The sequence below is a fragment of the Procambarus clarkii genome, chromosome 27 (assembly GCF_040958095.1).
Source record: "Procambarus clarkii isolate CNS0578487 chromosome 27, FALCON_Pclarkii_2.0, whole genome shotgun sequence".
NCBI classification, from domain to species: Eukaryota; Metazoa; Arthropoda; class Malacostraca; order Decapoda; family Cambaridae; genus Procambarus; species Procambarus clarkii.
In genome coordinates this window covers 24,816,668-24,839,573 of record NC_091176.1, presented here as the reverse complement: position 1 = coordinate 24,839,573, position 22,906 = coordinate 24,816,668, and the positions used below count along the sequence as shown (strand labels likewise).

The 22,906-nt window shown below is 43.6% G+C and overlaps 1 protein-coding gene across 1 annotated transcript in view; it reads right to left on the bottom strand.

Annotated features, from left to right (window-relative positions):
* LOC123762585 (pseudouridylate synthase 7 homolog) overlaps positions 1-22,249 on the bottom strand; it is a 50,785-nt gene extending 28,536 nt beyond the window's left edge. Inside the window, 8 exon segments of the mRNA XM_069332147.1 lie at positions 1,046-1,173; positions 4,375-4,453; positions 8,398-8,518; positions 8,878-9,039; positions 13,985-14,455; positions 19,174-19,268; positions 21,860-22,224; positions 22,226-22,249. Of these exon segments, the coding sequence (XP_069188248.1) occupies positions 1,046-1,173; positions 4,375-4,453; positions 8,398-8,518; positions 8,878-9,039; positions 13,985-14,455; positions 19,174-19,268; positions 21,860-22,224; positions 22,226-22,249 (1,445 nt within the window).
* Between the last annotated feature and the right edge of the window lie 657 nt (positions 22,250-22,906).

Here is a 22,906-nt window from a genome sequence, read left to right as displayed (position 1 = left end):
CCCTAGGGAAAGCAGCAGTCTCATTCTTTGCCAGAAAAGAAGGAGACGGCTGCAACCGAACAACCCTATCACCACAACCAAAAGAGCAGAAACCCCTGCGCTGGAGAAGAGCATGAAGCTCCGAAACCCGACCCCCAAAGGCCAATGCCAAAAGGAAAAAAAAGAGCCTTAGACAAACAATCCTGAACCGAAGGGGCCACAACAAACCGAGGAGGTTATCTTCTTGAGGTTATCTCGAGATGATTTCGGGGCTTAGCGTCCCCACGGCCCGGTCCTTGACCAGGCCTTCTTTTTGATACACACACCCCAGGAAATAGCCCGTAGCTTCGACCAGGATGGCTCAGGCAGCACATGAGCAGGCAGGTGAAACAATGCACGAGACAGCTTGCAAAACGGCGTAGAAGTGACACACCTACACCAAAAGCAAGCTGCAGCGGCACTGCTGCAGCTTGCAGCTGAAATATTAAATAAATTATTTAATTATTTATTGAACTATTAAATAAATCAGAAAATGGCTAACTGAATTTACATTTTCACTTTGAGAACTCTCACAATTAATCTTCTCAACTTGTTTTATATAGCAACTCAGACCTCTTGTTACAGATAGAGGTGCTAATTTATTATCTTCACTGCCCTCTATAAATTTGATAAAACAGTAAGAAATATGTTAAGTCTTTCTATTGTAAAGATAAAACTATAGTACTGCACTTATTCAAATAATCCCATCTGCATTTTATCCAGTACTCTGTAGCACCAATATGGCCCTGCAGGGACTGCTTGAAAAGTTCCCTGCAGTGCCAGTGTCAGAATGTTGCCCAATTATTACCATATCAGACACACACAATAGATATTGCTTTAGTGAGGAGCCAAAATATAATTGCTCAGAAAGGGACCTCAAAAACTCATTGTAACTCATTCAATCTAACTTTCTTAAAATCATTCTTGATTTGAACAGATACAGTACCATAGATTTCAACAGTAGAAAGTTAAGAACTTCAGTTAGAAAAACAAATTATTTACAAAACATGTTAATCATCAGACGAACCTTAAAACAATCCGAAAGTGGTTTCCTCGGAGCTGACCCAATTTCTGAGGAGTGGGTCGGAAACGAAAGTTGCCAAGTTGAATTCCTCTGTGATTCTTGGTTGCATGAAAAAGCTTATGGGGTGCAACCTGAAACAAAATCATTGACTGAAATACACATTATTAATTATGCTGTACCGTATATTTTTTTAATAACAACCAAACAACAGAAATATCTTTGCTACTCTATACCAAGTAAATCTCATAATAAACTCTTAAAAACCAGCGTTGAATGTAATGAAACACCATTTTCTGGGTGAGCCCCGGAGGCTCCCTGGAGCATATCGGGCTAATGTATGTTATATTAGACCAAGACAGTTCTCTGGTAGGTCTGAACTATGAAGTTCAGACCTACCAGGGACCATGAGTCAGAACCTGGCCCCTTCAGAGAGGTTGCAACAGCAATGTCTCTGGAAAACCCCTCCTGTTGTTGGGGGTTTTCTATATCTGCCATCGACCAGGGCTAGGCACCCAGAAAGATAGGCATAACAAAACAAACCCCATATGTGAAGCTAACAACAAAAACCAAACAGGTTGAACTTCCAACAATCCCAAGGAAACAAGCAAACAAATGCACTACTGCCGCGTCGCTCGTCTGAGCAGCCCTACCCTCCCCGAGAGGGGGAGGGGAGCCCCCAGGACCTCACCGCGCCAGCTGCATAGCACTCCAGGTCGGAAGCTAAGCGTCACAAATGCAAAAAAAAAAAGCTGACCGGTGGGAGGGAGGATTACCAGGGAGCCTCCGGGGCTCACCCAGAAAATGGTGTTTCATTACATTCAACGCTGGTTTTCTGAGGGGGAGTCCCTATGGCTCCCTGGAGCCACACACCCAAAGAGAAGGAAAAGAAAGGGCTGACCCGGGAGGAGCCGCCACAAACTCCGCAACGCTAAGTCGAGACAACAGACTGCAACCTGCAACCCAAAGCAACACAAGAACGCCCATGAGCAGACACGCTCACAAAATAACGGGCGGCCAGGAATCTGTGCGACCTCCAAATCCCCATGCCCAAAATGAGCCCAAGACATGTTACCAAACACGGCAGCGAAAGCTGCAAATGTCCTAACGGCACGGGCGCAAGGATAGACCGCAAGCTGGCAAACTTAATAAACCCTGCAGACGACCTGGGAGACCCGAGCCCTGGAACAGGGAACAAGGGAAACTGGATCAACCCAAAGCGCATCCCCAGCCATGTCATGCAGGTGACTGCGAAAAGCCGCAACCGAACACAACATATGACACCCCCCCAGCCGAACCAACCAAGCATCAATAACCCAAGGACCCCTCCGGAAAGCAGCCATCTCGGCCTTTGCCAGAAAAGACGGAGAAGGCTGCAAATATACAAACTTACCACCAGTACCATAAGAACAGTAACCCCTGCGCTGGAAGAGAGCCGGAAAGAAAACGGCCACCAGAACAAGGAGTCGTGACCGACACAATTGATCCGAAAACATGCCACCAAATGTGGGAAGCAAGCAGACGAGGGACAAAAAATCCCGCCCAGAAGCAGAAAACCCAGGCAGGGGCAAACAGCTCCAGAACTGCTAGCGAGCATCCCCCACAGCCCCGGAAACCCGCAACAGACGGCCCCGGGGCAAAACCATCCACTATGCCCTCTGCCCTTACAGAAAAGAAAGAAAGAGTCCAGAGGAAAGGCAGCATAGAAAGGGCTGCTGGTAAGACCCAGAAGCCTTGGCAGGAGGATCAGGCTCAAAAATCTCCGTCCACAACCCAAACCAGGGCCCCAAGCCCCAGCTGGTCCCAAGGACGAGGCAAATGCCGAGCAGCAAGAACCTCTACGGGAATGGTTCCCAAATGCCCCAGGGAAGAGCACCCTGTCACGCAGGGACAGTACTCACAGGGCACTTAGGGAAGGAAGCCCCTAAGCACATGCAGCCCCAGTACTAACCTAGGTTGACATTAGCTTAAGAACTGATGCTAGGCAGCCAGCATGGTGAGGTCCGGGGCTCCCCCCTCCCCCTCTCGGGGTGGGAAGGGCTGCGCGGATGATCGGCGTGGCAGTAAAGTGTGACGTTTGCTTGTTTCCTTGGGATTGTAGGGAGTTTCTACCTCTCTGTTCGGTTTTCTGTTTTTTTTTTTACCATGTGGGGTTTGTTTTGTTATGCCTACCTTTCTGGGTGCCTAACCCCGGTCAATGGCAAATAAGGAAAACCCCAACAACAAGGGGGTTTTCCAGGGCCATTGCTCCCTGAAACCTCTCTGAAGGGGCCAGGTTCTGGTGCTGGTCCCTGGTAGGTCTGAACTCCTTAGCTAATGTCCTGGTCTAATATAACATACATTAGCCCAATAAACTCCAGAGCTGTAGGGGCTCCCCACAGAAAAAAAAGGGGCAAAAAGGGGGAAAAACAAAAGGGAAAAGGTAAATCCAAACCGAAGGCATGAACCAAAACAATCCACTGGCAAGACAAACAAGCAGTATAGAATAAGCGACTTGCACGGCACCTCTGAGGCCCCAGCCGCAGGCAACGAAGCTGCTTAAATTGTACTGACATGTCTTTCTTTAGATTTCTAAGCACCAAGTTTATGTTGGCTAACATCCAATATGAACTCAAATATTATCTTGTTTATGTAAGCTTTGGGTGATGTCTTTTCATAATTCCTATACAGAACTATAATAGTCTTTCTTTTATGAAGTAAATTCCATCAGATCTTGGACACTTACTAAGCTCCATTACATTACACGGGTTGGGGGTTAACCACAGCACTACGCCAAACAACAAATGTCGTTTTGAGAGTCGTGCATTTTTTTTTACCTAGGCTATATTTTAATGCTTTTTAATCTTTTCATCACTCTGTGTTTTGAAATGAAAATAGTTGAGTTTGGAAACATTTTGACATTAACTTTACCTGACCATTTATAAAAACAAGAAAAATATGTCCTTAACAATTGCACTTTGAAGTTTAGAAGTAGCACTCTAAAGGCCTCCTCATTTTTTTTCCCTCGTTAGCTTTGCATAGTACTGTATGTGTTCTACCAGAGGACCCAGTAGAACATTTTATGATTTGGAAAGTTTTCTAGGTCACTATCACTTAGGCCAAATCACATTCTTGAAATATTATTTTTTTTTGTGGGGTCAACTCCTACCTCTTTTCACAAGCAGAGAATTAAATAACCCATGAACTCTGTTAATAATCACATGAAAGTAAAAATTTTAATTAATGTGTTACCACCCTTGAACAACAGTTTTCAGAAATAGCTTGGCAGGTATGTAATGAAGATGCAGACACATGTACACAGTCATATATTAGCCTTTGCAAAGCATCATACTTACTCGGCTTACAGACACAAGCTGACTTGTCTTGGCACGTTTATCTTTGGTTCCAGCATAACAAAAATTGTTAGGTTTTATCCTGAAATAAACACAAGACATTACGTAAGAGAACAATTGCATCTTAAGCATACAAATATTTATCTTATAAGAAAAATGCATATCAGTGTTTACAATATATAATGATGAAATATGTATTGTCAAGTAGTCCGAGATGAAGTATATAATATATCAGACAAGACTGAGGCAACACTACTTACAAAAATTACAGTAAACTGTCTAAAAGATACCAATGTAACTTAAAAAAAATATATATATATAAAATATCACCAATTGTTCATTTGGTGTTTTATGCTCTCCAAATAGCATATGATCTTCACTTTCATATATTTACAATATAGGTTTTCAGAATAGGTTTTCCTATTCCTATTTTCCTATTCCTTAATAGGTTTTTCAGAATAGGTTTTGTGTAATAGGTTTTCAGTATAATTTACTGAAAAAAAATATGGCATTTGATATATGCACAAATTTAGACAACAAAAATTTATAACTCCAAACGTTTCGAGTTTAGGAAAAGTCAATTCTATAGGGATTGTAGAACAGACAGCTGTGCACACTATATGTAAAAATGGTGAGAATCAGTCAGAAACTAGATTTTTGGATACTGAAGTAAGTTGAAATTCTAGTTATAGATATAATTGAAGTTGAAGTTATTGACAATGAATAAGGCAGTTCTAATTCATGAATTTACTTGTATGTTGTAATAAACATTGTTAGGCATTCATACTGGAATATTTGAAAGTTGCAAGTCAATATGTGTTGAAATGAAGTCAAGAAAAAATAATCCCCCAAAAAACAAAATATAGGGATAATTATAATTATAATGATTTAGGGGATATATTTAGGGGTATACTGTATATATGTAAAAAGCCCTAATCTGGTCCCTAATCATCAAAACAACCCAAAGAAACAAGAAAAATAAGTTTGAAATCTGTGAAAAAATCTGCCAAAAAAATTCAAAGCCCAAGTTCTGAGAGTTGTGACTGATTTATTTGTCGACCAATTTATTTCTGTCTTCACATAGTTAGGGAAGGGTATGCACTCTCCACGATATAAAGGTTACAACAAATTAAAATAATAAACAAAAGGAGGAAAAAACCAGCGTTAAATGTAATGAAATGCCATTTCCTGGGTGAGACCCGGAGGTTCCCTGGAGCTTGTCCAGGCTGATATGCTAATGTCAGACTTTGGCATCAATCATGTGTATGGAGTTCTATGGGCCTACCGGGGACCACGAGCCAGAACCTGGCCCCGACAGAGAGACAAGGGGAGCAATGGCCTATAGAAACCCCTGTGTGGTTGGAAGCCTTCTATGTCTATGCACTCCCTAAACAGAAACGAGCAAACTAGTATGATGTCACACGTAGCCGCGCCACTGTCTGCGCAGCTCCACCTTCCCCCACCCAGGGAGGGGGAAGGGGGAGTCTCAGACCTCCCACGCCGGCTATCCACACCCCAGTTCTGAGGCTGGATGTCAAAACACGCGAAAAAAAATGCCGACCAGAGGGAGGGAAGGATGCCAGGGAGCCTCCGGGTCTCATCCAGAAAATGGCGTTTCATTACATTCAACGCTGGTTTTCTGGGGGGAGCCCCTTCAGCTTCCCGGAGCTAACTACCCACAGAGGAAAGCAGAGGGACTACTTTCAGAAGTAGTAGTAGTTGGAGTAGAGGAAGGGGAATTTCCCGAGATCGCCAGTCTCAAAATCAACGAAGCCCCGCCCCGACCCCAAACCCACAGACGGTAAGGATCCGGATGCAGGCAGGAAGGGGGGACCAGAGTAGACCACAACAGGGGGAAAGACAAGGGGGCATGGATTGAACCGAAACAATCAACACCCCCCCAAGACCCAACACCAACCAAAACTGGGCAGCCTCGGGGCTTCCAGGGAGCAAACAACCGAGAGCGTTGCCACCATCGAAGCTCTGCACGCTCGTGCTGCCTGCACCCACATAGTCAGCATAAGACTGGGTAACCGAGTCACAAACAAGCAACAAAACTCGCAGGACTCCGACCCCACAGGCAGCAGATGGAGGCAAAGACACACAGAGAGAGTAACCCGGAGACAAGGGGACAGAGCAACCCTTAAACTCGCTGGAAGCGAGGGGGGACTCTGGGGTCACATCCACCGAACCCGCGCACCCCAAAGTGTTTCCCAGGGTCCTGAGCGTTTACTATAATAGGACTCGCACTCAGGTAATCCCAGGCATGTTACTTCTAACCGGCACCCAAGACTACCAAACAACCTTATAAGAACTGAACCCCCGGGACGTGTACACTCACGAGATCCTAGCAGGGGAAACCACCGGAACAAGGAAGAATACTCAGTACACAGGGGCAAGAACGAAGGCAAACTGCCCTACCAGGCCGACAAACAAAAAGAAAAAGAAAACCCGGCAAGAGGACAGCGTACCCAAGCGGAACAGAGCCAGCTGCCATGATCGGTGAAAACAAGCTGCGCAGTACCCTGCGCCCCACCAGTGCAAACTGCCCAAGGTAAACAAGGGAGAAAGAACACCCGAGCACACAAAGGGCGGCCGAAAACCAAGCAGTAAACGGCCTAGCAGGAGCAGAACCCAAGGAACTTGAGGAAGGTGGCCCCAAGCCCCAAGGGCAGTACTTACAGGGCACCTAGGGAAGGAAAACCATAGGCACATGCACCCCAAGTACTGGAGAATCACTCCCGGCTCAGGCACCACTTAGAAGACAGTCACCACACTCTAGGCAGTGCTGAAACAACCACCGGAGCAGGAACACACGACCTCAACCTCTAGCATCAGCCGAAGAACTGGGGTGTGGATAGCCAGCGTGGGGGGTCCTGGGGCTCCCCCTTCCTCCTCCCCAGGAGAGGGAAGAGCTGCAGACAGTGGCGCGGCGACGTGTGACATCATACTAGGTTGCTCGTTTCTGTTTGGGGAGTTCTATCCACTAGTTTGGCATTTGGTAGCAATTTTAACCAGAAAAGGGGGTTTGTTTTGGGACATTTACCTTCCTGGATGCCTGACCCGGTCAATGGCAGACATAGAATGCTTCCAACCACACGGGAGTTTCTATCCCTTGCTCCCCTTGCCTCTCTGAGGGGGCCAGGTTCTGGCTCGTGGTCCCCCCGGTAGGCCCATAGAACTCCATACACATGACTGATGCCAAAGTCTGACATTAGGATATCAGCCTGGATTAGCTCCGGGGAGCCGAAGGGGCTCCCCTAGAAAAAACTAAAAACCTAAAAAAAAAAAAAAAAAAAAATATTTTTTGGACATTGTTGAAAGTAACTGGATAATAACATTGGACAATGTATTTATATGTTATATAACAAAATAGAGCTTAATAACATACTTACTCATTATTATTTGTGTTATTATGTATTACTTGCCAATGCTATAAAGGCACCAGCTGCATATCCTCTTTGTAGACACGTCTTACTACAATTCTTTTTCTTTGTGTATAGGACAGGTGCTTGCATCTCTTTATTATTGCATTATCCATCAGTTCCAGTTAATAGGAGCTGTTCTTCTTATCAACAAAATGTTCTTTTTTTTTTTTTTAAATATTCGTCTAAAATCAATTTATGAAAATATTTTGATGAAAGTTTCACGACGCTGAAGCCAATAAGTTGGAGATTTGTTTAACATTTTAAAGTATTTTTTACATAATTCAAATATTTTTCAAATTATGCCCCCTCATGCTTAGCAGTTTAAGGGTTAAGCAGTTATCAGACAATTTTATTTGTAATTTAAAATTTATATAACGAGTTCATTTTTCTTCAGTAACATACAAACTATTTATTTAAAAAGATATTACTGTATAATCAAATGCAATGTGCACTAAAGATTTTCCATGAAGCATATCTATTACTCTAAGAAAGAATTGATCATCATCATTACCTAATTTTCCCATTTTATTGAGTAGAGGCAACAGGCAAGAACAGAATTCTGAACACATTTAAATATCATTAGTAACTATTTTCAAACCTGGTTTTCCATGCAATGTGATTGATAGCTTCCATAGTATCAACATTTTCCTTGTACAGGACAAAAGTGGTATACATCTGAGACTTGGGCCATGTAGTCCTCTCCCGCCGTACACTACCAACTGAAGTAGATGAAAATAGCCAAAATTTTAAGGTTCTTATATTAATTTTTGTAATTTTTGGTAGATGAAATAATAAATGGAAATGGAATTTTAATAGTATACTATAGCAGCAAAGCCAATTTTCATCATTTTATTTCAACTGTGTAATACCAGATGAGCTACATACTATACTGCAAAGCTAACGTCTAATACTTATTTCTTCTTATACATAATCTTTCTTATATATATTCCCTTTTACAGATATTCCTTTTTATAGATATTCCATCTTATAGATGTAAATCATACCTATTTTAATCTGAATAAATAAAAATCTAAATTACAGTATTATCTTGATCTTGGTAATTTTATCTAAAACGTACCTTTTTTTTGTCTAACAAGAATGTACCGTCTACCATCATTCATCTCTTTATAGATGCTATCAACCACACGAAACTTGGCCTTGACTGCTCGGTGGATGGCAGTTCGCCCCTCTTTATCTGCATTGTTTACGTCAATCAAGACTTCTGTTGGAGCATCTGGATCTGAAGCAAATATTAAGAAATAACTTTGAAAAACGTACTATTAAGTGAATAATTCCATGTGATAGGCAATTGTGTGGTACAATACCAATGGCAGAAGAGATTGTGTCCAGCTGGCACAAGAGTTGCCGATCACGGAGTAGTTATTATCTCATCACACATATGCATGGGCAAAGGTATTTGATATGATAATTGCCAACCACTAGTTTGCACATGTTCTCTGTACTATGTACCAAGCAACTGCACAATCCTCCCATGCATACAGTAAATGTAGCAAGCATTAACTAAGAAATAGCACAACTTTGTCATGCAGTAAGCATCAGTGGAGCATGGACAAAAGCAGCCTCTTGTCGAAAACAGATGAACCACTTTTAATACCTATTTTAGGCAAGTTATTTGGAAAACATTTTCTGAATGTGGAAACTTAGTAGAGGGGAGAATGGCTGCTCGAACCCTATATAGCTTCTGAGTGGACAAGGTGACGATGTTCAAGCAAGACTTGACAATCCATGTCACAATTTAAACAAATTAACCTAAGATGTTCCCTCTAACATCATTACAAAAGTGTTCACAAAAGGACCGATTGATTTTTATGTGACTTCCCTGAAGCTAATGGCACATAACCAACATAAGAAAGATGCAGAACAGCAGGTGAAACAACCCTCAAATACTAACAAGCATGATAACAATAACAAGGCCCTCAATTACAGGTTTAAGCCAGCTTTGCAATATTTGTAAAAAACCAGCATTGAATGTAATGAAACGCCATTTTCTGGGCGAGTCCCGGAGGCTCCCCAGAGCTATCCAGGCAGAATGGATATGTATAACTTTCTGGCATCAAAGTGCTTGGAGTTCTTGCCTACCGGGGACCACGAGCCAGAACCTGTCCCCCTCAGAGAGACATGAGGAGCAATGGCCTATAGAATCCCCCAGTGTGGTTGGGAGCATTCTATGCCTGCCATAAAATATGGCTACCGAAAGTCGAACGAGTGGACAGAACTCCCCAAACAAAGTTATCTAACTAGCATGACGTCATCACGTCGCCGTGCCGCCGTCTATGCAACCCCCTCCCTCTCCCCGGGAGGGGAAAGGGGGAGCTCCAGACCCATCCGCCAGCGACCCAACCTTCAGTTCTTAGGCTGGATGTCAAAAAGCACGGAAAACACCGCCGATCGGAGGAGGGAGGGATGCCGGGGAGGGATGCCGGGGAGCCTCCGGGACTCACCCAGAAAATGGAGTTTCATTACAATCAATACTGGTTTTCTGGGGGAAGCCCCGTCGGCTCCCCGGAGCTACCTCACCACAGATAAGTAAAAGAGGGAAGGACCCGGGAGGCGGACGCCACATCCCCTAACCTAAAAACAAGACCACAAACGAAAAGAAAAAACCCTGCAGACAACTCGGGAGACCCGAACCCCAGAACAGGAATGAGGGAGGGAAGGAAGGGAACTCAGGCAAACCAAAACCCGCCTATAACCCCAGAGGCCAAGAAGCGCCGTGAACAGCGAAGAGCCACAACTGAACAACAAGGAAGCACCCCCTGCCTGACCAACCAAGCAGCAGCCCAAAGACCACACCGAGGAGAAGAAAAAAGAGACCACCCGGGCCAACAACCAGGACGGCACCGGAAACGCAAGAGCAGGCCAAGGGGAAACAACTCCCAAGACAGCAAGCGGAACAGAGGAGAAGGAACAGCAACACCGACCGCAAGCTTGAGCGGCTCCACCAGCGCCACCCAAGACAGAACATGGTACCAGAAGACGGTCCCAGAACAACTTCAAAGGGAAAGACAAGACAACACTATAAGAGACTGAAGAACCCTTCGCTGTGATAGGAAAACCAGAAGAACCTCCAGGACAAACCACACACAGATGGGAGGTGAAGCACTGTGAAGCACGCAGGAGGGAGACCAACAATGCAGCCACCGGCGCCCACACAAGCAACGAGAAACGAGATAAAAACCGAGTGTGAAGACTCGAGGGGAGGAACGAACCAGCCCTGCACAGGACGGGACTGACCTGCAAAAGGAGGCGGAGCCGCGGAAAGACCCACAGGATCAAAACCAAAGAAAGCAGCAAGGGTCCACCAAGGAAGGCCAAAATCAAAAGGAATGGCCACCAGGGAACCAGGAAAACCAACCTCAGCGAGCCAAAGGAACCAACCAGAGTGAGCAGAAACGCCCTGTCCTGGCGGAACTTCCCTCCTCCCAGGACCCCTAAAGAACCAACGAGGCCAAACACCGAAAAGTCAGGGCCCAGGCAGAGGCCAACAAGGACAGCGGGCACCAGGAAAGAAAACGCATGACGCGAAACGAAAAACAGCGACCCTGCCAACCCAGTGGAGCAGCGCAATAAGCTCCAGCAGGGAAGAACGATTCACATCTTCGAGGGAGACCTGAGGGGAACTACGCAGGACGCGAACCGCAGGCAAACAAAAACGTACGGTCCGGAAAAGGAACAAGGAAAAGCCGGAACCAGGAACGGAATCCCAGCTACCAGATCCAAAAAGGGAAACCAGTAAGGCAGCTGCAACCACTTGCACCCGCTTATCATGACCAGTGGTCTTGGTGAACGGGAGCCCATATAGACGACACCCGTCGCACGACTCCAGGTCAAAAGAACCAACGACCCAACAGGCAGCAAGGCGGAGTCAAAACAGGTGAGTGTCACCCTAAGACAATGGGACAGATCAACCATCAAACTCGCAAAATGCGAGGGGAAGGGGGGGTGATTCAGGGGTCACATCCATAGGACCACGGAGCCCCTGTGGGGTTTTCCAGGGCCCTTAGCCATGGTTACACGCCAAGGGAAGCCCAGGCAGGGTACTGCGAACCAGTGCCCAATTCTACCAACAAACTTCTAAAAGCTGAACCCCCGGGACGTGACCACTCACGGGGGCCAAGAGGGGAGAACCACCAACCGAAAATCCATATAACTCCTAGAACAGCAAAGGGGGACCACTAAGGCAGATCCCCCCCCCCCAACCATGGCAAAAACAAAAGAAAAACCCCGCAAGAGGACAAAGTATCCAGGCAGAACAGAGCCGGCCACTGTTATTGGTGAAAACTAGCTGTGCAGTACCCTGCGCCCCTACCAGTGACGAAAATCACTTCCTACCCAAAGACAAACAAGGGCAACAAAACCCCAGCCGACTCCAAGGGCGGCCCAGTACCGAGCAGTAAAGGACACAGCGAAGATGGAACCCAAGGAGACTTGTGGAAGGTGGCCCCAAGCCCCAAGGGCAGTACAGTACTTACAGGGCCCCTAGGAAAGAGAGCCCTAGGCGCATGCAGCTCGAGTACAGTGGAATATTACTCTTGGCTCACACCCTACACCATAAGGCATAGAACTGAAACAAAGTGGGAGCCAGAGGCACTCGACCAACCAGTAATCACATCAGCCAAGAACTGAAGGTTGGGTCGCCGGCAGATGGGTCTGGGGCTCCGGGAAGGGGCTGCATTTAAAAAATAGGACAATTTTTTAAATCTCTGCTTTATGGGGAGGAGCCAATTAATGACTTCCTGAAGCTGTCACTGAGATGGCTTCCCCATTATAAGTCACATCAGTCATAGTTGTCCGCTTGGTCAACAGGAGACCAGAACCAGAAACCTGGTCCTCTCAAGGAGGCACAGGGAGCAGGGGATTGCTACAATCACTCACCAGTAAAGCAAAAAGAAAGAGACAAGAAAATACATACAATTGAATGATTAATGAAAATGAAGAACTAAAACAGAAAACAGGCACCATAGAAAAATTCCTTAAAAAGAAATCATTCACTTGAAACAATGTACAAAACATCATCTGGTTCACTGAGCTACCAATGAGTGGCATCCAAGAGTTTGCAATTTCAAAGTCAGCAACTGCTCAGTCCTGTTGCTGATGCTCAGACATTCCACATCTGACCTTCCTTAGTTGCCTCATCATAGCAAGTCCCATTTCTTCTCCAAGCTAAGTGATGGCCATCCTTTGGACTCTCCTACTTGGCCCCTTTTGCTAGTGTATTGTTCCTACATTTAAGTTTTTGCTTCATGAGCATGTTTTAAAGCTGCACTCCTTGCATGGACTCAGCATAATCTGCGCTTCAAGCTGCATGGGTTTAGGGCTGCCTTCCTTAGACACCCCATGGACGTATACTGTTATATACCCATCGATGATTTCGAAGACCAACATCCCTGCAGCCAGCCTCCGACCAGGCCTCCTGGTTGGTGGTCTGGTCGACCAACATCCCTGCAGCCAGCCTCCGACCAGGCCTCCTGGTTGGTGGTCTGGTCAACCAGGATGTTTGATGCAGCTGCTTGCAATCTAACATATGAGTCAGCCTGGTTGATCAGTTATCCTTTGAAGGTGTTTGCCAATCTATCTTTGAACACTGCAAGACGTCGGTCAGTTATGTACCATATGTGTAGAGGGAGTGTGTTGAGAAGTCAGAGTACCTTCACCGGTGTGAGTACAAGAGTTTGCCCCTGAGAAGTCAGGCCACTGGGGTGGAGAGTTTGCCCAGGGTAGTGCACAATTCATTGACTCCTCTGCAAAACCTTGCAGATGGGGGTGTTCTGTTTTGTTTATTGTGGGGTACACAATAGTGCATGTGCTTATTTATACAGCAAACTATGAATGCCCTTCATAGCCAAATTTATCTTACAGACAGCGAACATGCCTAGTTGCCTAGGATATCCTGCTTAGCTAGTTGCCCTCAGGCCTAGGCTCTTCCTGCAGATCTGCAGCATGGCTATCTGTTTAAAGAACACATCCTGTCTAAAGAACATAGTATATCTACTTTAGGAAGCAGCCAAATGAATTATAAAAAAATAATTCTCACGATAACATGTGATGCATAAATAACAAAGAATACCACAAATTACATACCTATTACTGTTTTTTACTTGACTTGTATTTGCTCTTTGATTAACATCTGCCAATGAGTCCTTGTTCAAGTTTTTCTCTTTATTGGTTTCTTAATTCTTTCTCCTCTGGTTCTATTGCACCTTCTTCAGCTGTGTTATCTGATTTCTCTTCTTCCACTTTAACTTCAATGTCACTTTCTTCTTTAATAGGTTCATTTTCCATCTGTTCCATTTCAACTTTTTCCTGTTTGACATCATTCACATTATCTTCCATTAATTTGTTGTAATCCTCATCCTCATCATCGTCATCGTCATCAGCGTCCTCGTCATCATTATCATCATCGTCGTCGTCGTCTTCATGTTTTTCCTGATCTTTTTCTTCGTGATCTTCACTTACCTCTTGTGGGCTCACCTCGGAATCCATTTCACTTTGATCACCAGTTGGAGTCTCTGATTCACTGTCTTTTTTGGGTGGAGGAATAAGAGGTAGTCTCATGGGCTCTTTAATACCCACCATCCTATTTAGCTGACTGATGATCTCTGGTGTGAGTTCTGGTGGCAGCTCAGCTGGCTCCGCTTGAAAAAGATAAAAGAAAATTTCTATAACCATCTAAAACTTAGAAAATTTGCATGCAAGTTTCTATACCTTAAAAATCCTATACATACGTTCATTTACATTCACTTCCTGAATATTTGCTAAATAATAGTCCAAAATAAAATTTAACCCAGGAGATATATTGCTTAAACTCAAAACCAGACAATACGATCAGGCATTCTTGAAATAGATAGATAGATAGATAGGAGATATACAGAGGAACCTCTGTTAACGAATTTTATCCGTTCCGGCACGGAGCTCGTCAAGTGTAACGCTCGGTCTTGCGAAACGAATTTCCCCATTTAAAATAATGGAAATACAATTGATCCGTTCCACCCCTGAAAAATATCAATATGAAATTTTATAATATAATTATAATGCATATAATCATTATAAATGTTTTGTTTAACTGTTTTCGATTGTACTTTACCTTATGAAGAGTTGTTGCTGGGCTTGAGGGAGATGGTGGGGAGGAGGAGAGGGGTTACAGTGTGGAAGGAGAATCCACCTCCGAGTCAGGCGGGCTCCCTCATCTTATGAATTTGGGGGGAGGGGGGGGGGGGTGGAGGTAGCGGACTGGGTGCGGGTTGGAAGTAGCAGGGACGGTTCGGATGGGGAAATGGAGGTAGCGGGATGGGGGAATGGAGGTAGCGGGATGGGGGGGATGGAGGTAGCGGGATGGGGGGATGGAGGTAGCGGGATGGGGGGATGGAGGTAGCAAGGAGGGTGCAGGATGGGGGGGGGGGGATGGAAGTACTGTAGTAGGGCACGCAGTCTTTTATATCAAACCGTTCCCAAGTTCCTCAAGATCCAGGTGCACGATTTCAAGCTGAATAAACGCAGGAACTTGATTGCCATGGACCACGCTTCCTCCGGGGACTTAATGCTTTCGGACATTACTGATATCTGTGGTTACAAGGTCCGTTGTTATATGCCTCTGGGTGACCGTTTGGTACAATATGTGGTCCGGCATGTTGTTGCTGTTAGTGTGGAAGACATCAAGGCGCAACTGCAGGATACTGACATTCCGGTCTTTGGTGTCAAGAAATTTATGCATAGAACTGATGGCGACCTGTGTGATACCAGCACTGCCCTCCTTACTTTTCTTGACACCCTTCCCCCTGATCGGGTTTGAATCAGGAGCCATTAATTTAGTTTTTAAACGTTGTTCAATGTCAACAAACCTTTTTGACTAGCTGTATATGAAAAGGGCTGCAATTGTTTCAAGCTTCAGTATTGCAGCCTAAATAGAAAGGGAGAATTTTTTTTTCAACGACTTATACACATTTTCAATAAGACTCTACAACTACAAGTTCCAAATGAAATCATCTCTATGACACTCTTGTATCACATTAGCATATAATAAAGGATAAACATTTCAACAGATTTTCCAAAATATGTTTAATTTTACTAATACAAATAGTCTAAGTTCCCCCAAAAAATTATGCAAATATATCATGTTTATTACGATTATAAAATCAATAAATGAACTTAGGAAAAAAATAGAACTTCGAGGCGGTCGTCGCTCACAGATCCTCAACTCGAAGTCGAGACAACTGGCTGCAACCGCCGACCCAAAGCACCACAGGCCCGACGGGGCCCAGGGACATTCACGAGGTAACAAGCAGCCAGGATCCTGTTTGACCGCCAAAAACCCCGCTCCCGAATATCAGACCAAGACATATTCCCAAAAACAGCAAGCAAGAGCCGCGAACTTACGGACGTCATGGGCACAGAGATAGACTGCAGGCTGGCTGGATTTGATAACCCTGCAGACGACCCGAGAGACACAAACCCGCAACAGGGAAGAAGGGAAACCAGATCAACCCAAAGTGCGTCCACGGACACAGAAGCCGTGGCACGCAAATAATGGCGAAGCACCGCAACTGGACACAAAGCATGATGCACCCCCCAGCCGTACCAACCAAGCATCAACCACCGGACGGACCCCCTCCGGAATGCAGCAGTCTCATTCTTCGCCAGAAAACAAGGAGACGGCTGCAAGCGAACAAAACAAACTCCACGACCGAAAGAGCAAAAACCCCTGCGCTGGAGGAGAGCATGAAGCTTCCCGACCCGACCCCCAGAGGCTAATGCCAACAAGAAAAGAGCCTTGGAGAAACAATCCCGGACCGAAGGGGCCACAACGGAACGAGGAGACAAAAGGTAAGCGAGCACTGTCCAAAGACCAGGACGGCTCAGGCAGCGCATGAGCAGGCCGGAGGTGAAACAAAGCATGAGACAGCTTGCGAAACGGCGCAGATGTAACATCGATACTAAAGGCAAGCTGAAGCGACTCCGCCAGCGCCGCACGATATGAGGCGACTGTGTTAGGCATAAGATGACGGTCCTGAAACAACCAAAAGAGAAAGGACAAGATCACCCTAACAGACAACGAACTAACACGATGAAGACGCAAAAAAGAAACAGAAGGTCCACCAAGAAACTTCATACTGCCGCCAAGAAGAAGCCCTCAGGTGGGACACCAACAAGGAGGCCACCTGATCACCATAGAGATGATGATAGACTCAAGTCAAAAAACCCATACGCGAAGACTCGAGGAGAAGCTCGAACCAGCCACGTACGCACTGGCCCGATCTGCTGAAAGAGGCGGAGCCGCGGGAAAACCCTCGGGTTCGGACACCAAGCAAGCAGTGCCTGAAACCAAGGCTGGGCCGGCCACCAAGAGGCCAGAAGGAAAACTCTTCCCTGGTAAGTCTCCAGGCGAGTCAGGACCTGGAGCAACAGCTGAATCGGGGGAAAGAGGTACAGGAACCCCCACCTCGACCAGTCCAGCCGAAAGGCATCGACCCCGATGGCCTCGCCATCGGGGAAGGGCGCCTCATACACGGGAAGGCGCCTCGACCACGCCGACGCGAAGAGGTCTGCCTCGGGGCGCCCGAATGTCAGGCAAAGCCAGACTTTTATTTTCTTTTTCTAATTTAATTACCTTTCTTCATAATTCTTTAGTATGTCCTCAATAATCACTAACCTGCCAAGAAAACCACCTTTCATTATATCTTGCACTGAGAATCCTACAAAACATTCCGTTGGTGTGCTGTCCTCCCTTGTGTGGCGGCCATCTTTGTTGTTGACATTCTGCTGTATTGAAAGGTCAACTTTTCTAGCCCAGATTTTTCATTCACTGATACTTATTCCTTATCTCTTGATTTCTTTCCAAATCCCCTACACCTTCATGTATTCTGGGACACCACTTGCAGCCCTCACCCCTGCTCCCAACACTTTGACATTTGATTTATCATGGAGCCTGCAGCAGTGCTACTCCTCAGTGTGATGCCGTGTGTGTCTTCCTGGGGGTGTAATTACCTAAGGGTAGTTACAGTATGAGAGCTATGCTCATGATGTCCTGTCTCTCCAGAACTCTGTCATATAACGTTTAGAAATTACTGACGGTTTTGGCCTCCACCATCCTCTCGTCTAACTTGTTCCAACTCTCTACCACTCTATTCAAATAAGTTAATTTTCTTATATTTCTCTGGCAGCTTTGTTTTGTTAGTTTAAATCTATGACCTCTTGTTCTTGAAGTTCCAAGTCTCGGAATTATTCCCTATCAATTTTATCGATTCCTATTACTATTTTGTATGTTGTGATCATATCACCTCTTTTTCTTCTATCTTCTAGTTTAGGCATATTTAATGCCTTTAACCTCTCCTTGTAGCTCTTGCCCTTCAGTTCTGGGAGCCACTTAGTAGCATATCTTTGCACCTTTTCCAGTTTTTTGATGTGCTTCTTAAGAAATGGGCACAATACAAGTGCTGCATATTCCAGCTTCGGTCTAACAAAAGTCGTGAACAATTTCTTTAGTATTTCTCCACCCATGTATTTAAAAGCAATTCTGAAGTTAGAAAGTGTAGCATAGGCTCCACGCACAATGTTCTTAATGTGGTCATCATGTGACAGTTTTTTTATCTAGAACCTCCCCTAGATCTCTTCTTTATCAGAATTTTTTAAGGATATCTCACATAATTTATAGGTTGTGTGGGGTCTATTTTCTCCTATTCCACATTCCATAATATGGCATTTATTCACATTAAATTCCATTTGCCAAGTGGTGCCCCATATACTTATTTTCTCCAGGTCCTCTTGAAGGGCATGACAATCATCTAAGTTTCTTATCTTCCCCATTATTTTAGCATCATCAGCAAACATGTTCATATAATTCTGTATTCCATCTGGTAGATCGTTTATGTAAACAATGAACATCACCGATGCAAGAACTGAACCCTGTGGTACTCCACTTGTGACATTTCTCCAGTCCAACAAAGTTTAACAGTTTGGTGGGACAAAGAGCCAAAGCTAAACCCCCCCCACAAGCACAACTAGGTGAGTTGTCCTCACGTAGTTGTGAGGTTTCAATTGATTTACCTACCTACCCCCCCTCCCCCCCCCTCTCTCTCCCTCCCCCTCTCTCTCTCTCTCCCTCCCCCCCTCTCTCTCTCTCTCTCCCTCCCCCCCTCTCTCTCTCCCCCTCTCTCTCTCTCTCTCCCCCCCCCTCTCTCTCTCTCTCTCCCCCTCTCTCTCTCTCTCTCTCCCCCCCCCCCCCCCCCCTCTCTCTCTCTCTCTCTCTCTCTCCACACTACTACTGCAACAAAGTAGACTACTGGTAACAGAACACTTAATGCTTAGAGCCATACAACTAAATATTAATAAATTTACAGGAATAGCCAAATAAATTTACTTGGAATTTCTTCAGGCTCATGGGGGACCATCTGCTCTGTGATGCGCACAATCTCTCCGGCGCTGTTTACTTCATTCACAAGAAAGTCAGAATACCTGTGAAAGATTTTATCAGAATAAATGTACTATCTAAATTTTTTTACTCCAGGATAAACTAATAAGATGATCTGTCAAGCTAAACCTGTCAGAATCCTTTACAATTCCTGTATGAACAAAATACTTTTAATAAGAAAAACATCTTAAATTGTATCCAAATAAAACAAGAATAAGTTTAAAAATATTCAAGAACATATTTTTTGCAGTGCACTGATGGTTCATTATCAGTGGTAATGGTGTATTTTTGCAGTACAATACTGTATCAGTCAAATTTCAGACAATACATTTCTTTTTTACACAATGGTACAGTAGACAACAGCATTCTACTCCTATTGTCAAACTGAGAACTTTCCATTTCTATAGCTCCTGGTAAGCCTTACTCTACTAGTTTTTTCCTGAAATATAACCCACCATTTGGTGGGTTATATTCCCACCATTATAATTAACCCACCATTAACCAGATCCTCAATTACTGCTGGAGAAAAGAGCAAACAGTTAAGGATTGGTGCTCAGGTAATCCTCCTAAGCCCACGTTCAAATGCAAATAAAATTGCTCACAAGGCACAGGGCGAGTGAGCTACCAATACACTACCAGGGGCTTTATCTAGAATGAGAGATCACTGTGTACTAGCATTTGAGTAATCTATTAGAATAACTAATAACTAATTCAGGTAAAGGATCAGAGTAGAAGGCTGGCCATACTGAAGGGAAATTTATAAGGCAATGGGAGAATTTCTATCAGATGCAACATGAGACACAGAACTCAGCAGAAAGACCAAACAAAACATGATAGACTTTCCCACTCAGCAATGTTATGAAGCAGTTGCTCTCTAGCACACAGATAATTACATTAACTCCACATTGACAGGCCTTATGCACTAACTGTAACAACTCCAAAGAAGTCAATCTGTGGAGGAGGAACCTGAACCCCCTGGAAAAAGACATCTTTGGTGGAGTAAGAGAATTCTGGACCAAATTCAGAGCGAAATAAAAGATAGGGAACAGGCAATATTGGCGATATGAAATACAATTGCGAAGCACAAAATCTGAAACAAAAACAGAGTTATGGCTTTACAAGAAACTGGAGGTCTGGGGAATACAACATCCCTTAGCTGGCTAACGCATTAAGTTGGCCCCAGCAGAGGTTGTCTGGCCCTCAAAGTAACTAGTAAGGAAGGTAGGTAGCAGGCGAAGACAATGGCTAACCAGGGCCACCATCTGGAGAAATCCTGGTGCAGTATGGCTAGAGTTGATCACACATTGAAAACTATTGTTTCCCGTGTTTTCTGCATTTTCACTTCACTTTCAAGCAGTAGTCTGTTTTACTTTGTCTAACCTTTCTGATTCCATTTCTCAGTTTTGGATTTCTCTGATCCCCAAGCTCCCCTCATAGTCAGCTTCTGATATTGGTACCCAATAGATCAGTGCTGGTTTTAGGAGCCTAGTATGATCCTTAGGGTAACATTACCAGAACAGAGGCACTGGGAAGTTACTGAAAGGGACCTTCCCAGAAAAATTATTTCTATATACTTATGTATATTTTATTATTTTCACTTCAGAAATATATTATTTTCACTTCAGAAATATATTATTTTCACTTCAGAAATATATTATTTTCACTTCAGAAATATATTATTTTCACTTCAGAAATATATTATTTTCACTTCAGAAATATATTATTTTCACTTCAGAAATATATTATTTTCACTTCAGAAATATATTATTTTCACTTCAGAAATATATTATTTTCACTTCAGAAACATAATGATTTTGCATTTGCATTTTTGCTGCAAATGCAGCAAAAAAATGAAGACCAATGTAATTAAATCACTGCAACACAGGATCAAGCCACAAAAATATTTCTTGTAGTAGATTTAAAAGTACTACATATGCACATTTGCTAGCTAGTGTTTATACACTATCATATGATTACATGCAGAGTGATACCAATTAGTGACAACATACTTTATCCAACAATTTCACTCTTTTTAACATTCAGATGAATGTTAAAAAGTTGTAAAAAATTATTCTCACCAACAAATCATACTAAACATCAAAATATCTTTTTCCCCACCACTGGTAAGAGAAATATTCTAAATATAATGTGTATTCTGGCTTTAAATGCAAGAAAAATGTTGCAAAGAAAAATCAAACTGATATACAGTACAGTACTTTCAGTGACAGCAGTCCAAGAATTTTTTTTATACTGTATCAGTATAAGTATTAAGTTTAGCCAACAGTTGACCGGCCATTTTTTTTACTGTATTTACATAGTTCTGACTATGCTCATTTTCAATTTGAACAAGTGCTTGTTCAACTACATATTTAATACTATATAAATATAATATTTGATGCAAATATTACACTACCAGAAAATGGATCACTCTAATAGATCCATTTACATTCAAGCAAGTTTTGCCTAAATAAAAGTACTGTACTGTACTGTATTTTGCTATGAGCTGTATTAAGACCTTTGGTGAAATAGTGTCATTCCAGTGTCATATGCAGTAATTTCCTTTATATGGATTATTTGATACTTTATATGAATAGCCAATAATGAATACAGTATTGATTTGAAAGCAGAAACATACCGTTGCTTGATGATACCAAAGAAACCCTCATGGTTTCCAGCATAATGTGTGATACCCACAACCTTCTCTGCCGATTTTTCAGGGCTACCTTTTTCATTTTCTTTATTTTTCTCCTTGCTTTTAGCCTTGTTTGGAGAATCACCATTACTGGTGTCACTCTTTGCATCATCCTGTAAGTTTACTTCAGCAGATTCCCCTTCAGCCTCTTGATTTTCTTCCTCTTCTGAGTGAGCATCATCAGAAACAGGAGCATCAAATTCTACATCAGCAGCAGCGTCATTTCCACCAAAATTCTTTACATCCTCTTCTTCAGCCTCCATTTTTATAGCAGAATCCTCATCAAGAGATTCGTCCTGCTGGACAGGGGGACACTATTCCTTCTTCTTCCATCTGAAGTAATGAAATACGGATAAACATTGATGCATCAATTATGGAAATTTATGAGAAATTTCACGACATGATGTACTCCAGGGTACAGCCTAAATCCTATTCCATAATACTGTATTATGTAGTCAACATGACTTGCAGCATTCATAGTATATGAATCACCATTGCAATTTCACAAGCAAAGTTCATGTTAACAAAACTGAATGATAAAAATACAAATTTCACCTATAGCCATTTCAAGTTAGAATCAGAAATTTTATTCATAACTACTTATGCAAATCATTACAATAATGGCTGGACTAAACAGGTGTACAACAATCTAAATCAAAGTTTTTAGCATAAACTGAGTAACATTTATTTTGCTTACAATTTGAAAAGTGATACTGTACACTTGTTTTTTCCAGTATAATGTTGAATGTAAAGCAATGCTTATTTTTGGGTGAGCCCTGGTAGCTCCCTGAAGCTACCATCTCTGATGTAGGTACCATTCCCGATGTAGGTGCCATTAGTTGCGGAGTTCTATGGCCTACCAGGGACCAAGAGCCAGAACCTGACCTCCTCACAGAGGCTTAACCACTGTACTGCACAGAGTGCCCTAAGGCACTCTTTTGAGAGTTGTGCTATTTTTTTAATTAGGCTATATTTTAATATTTTCATCAC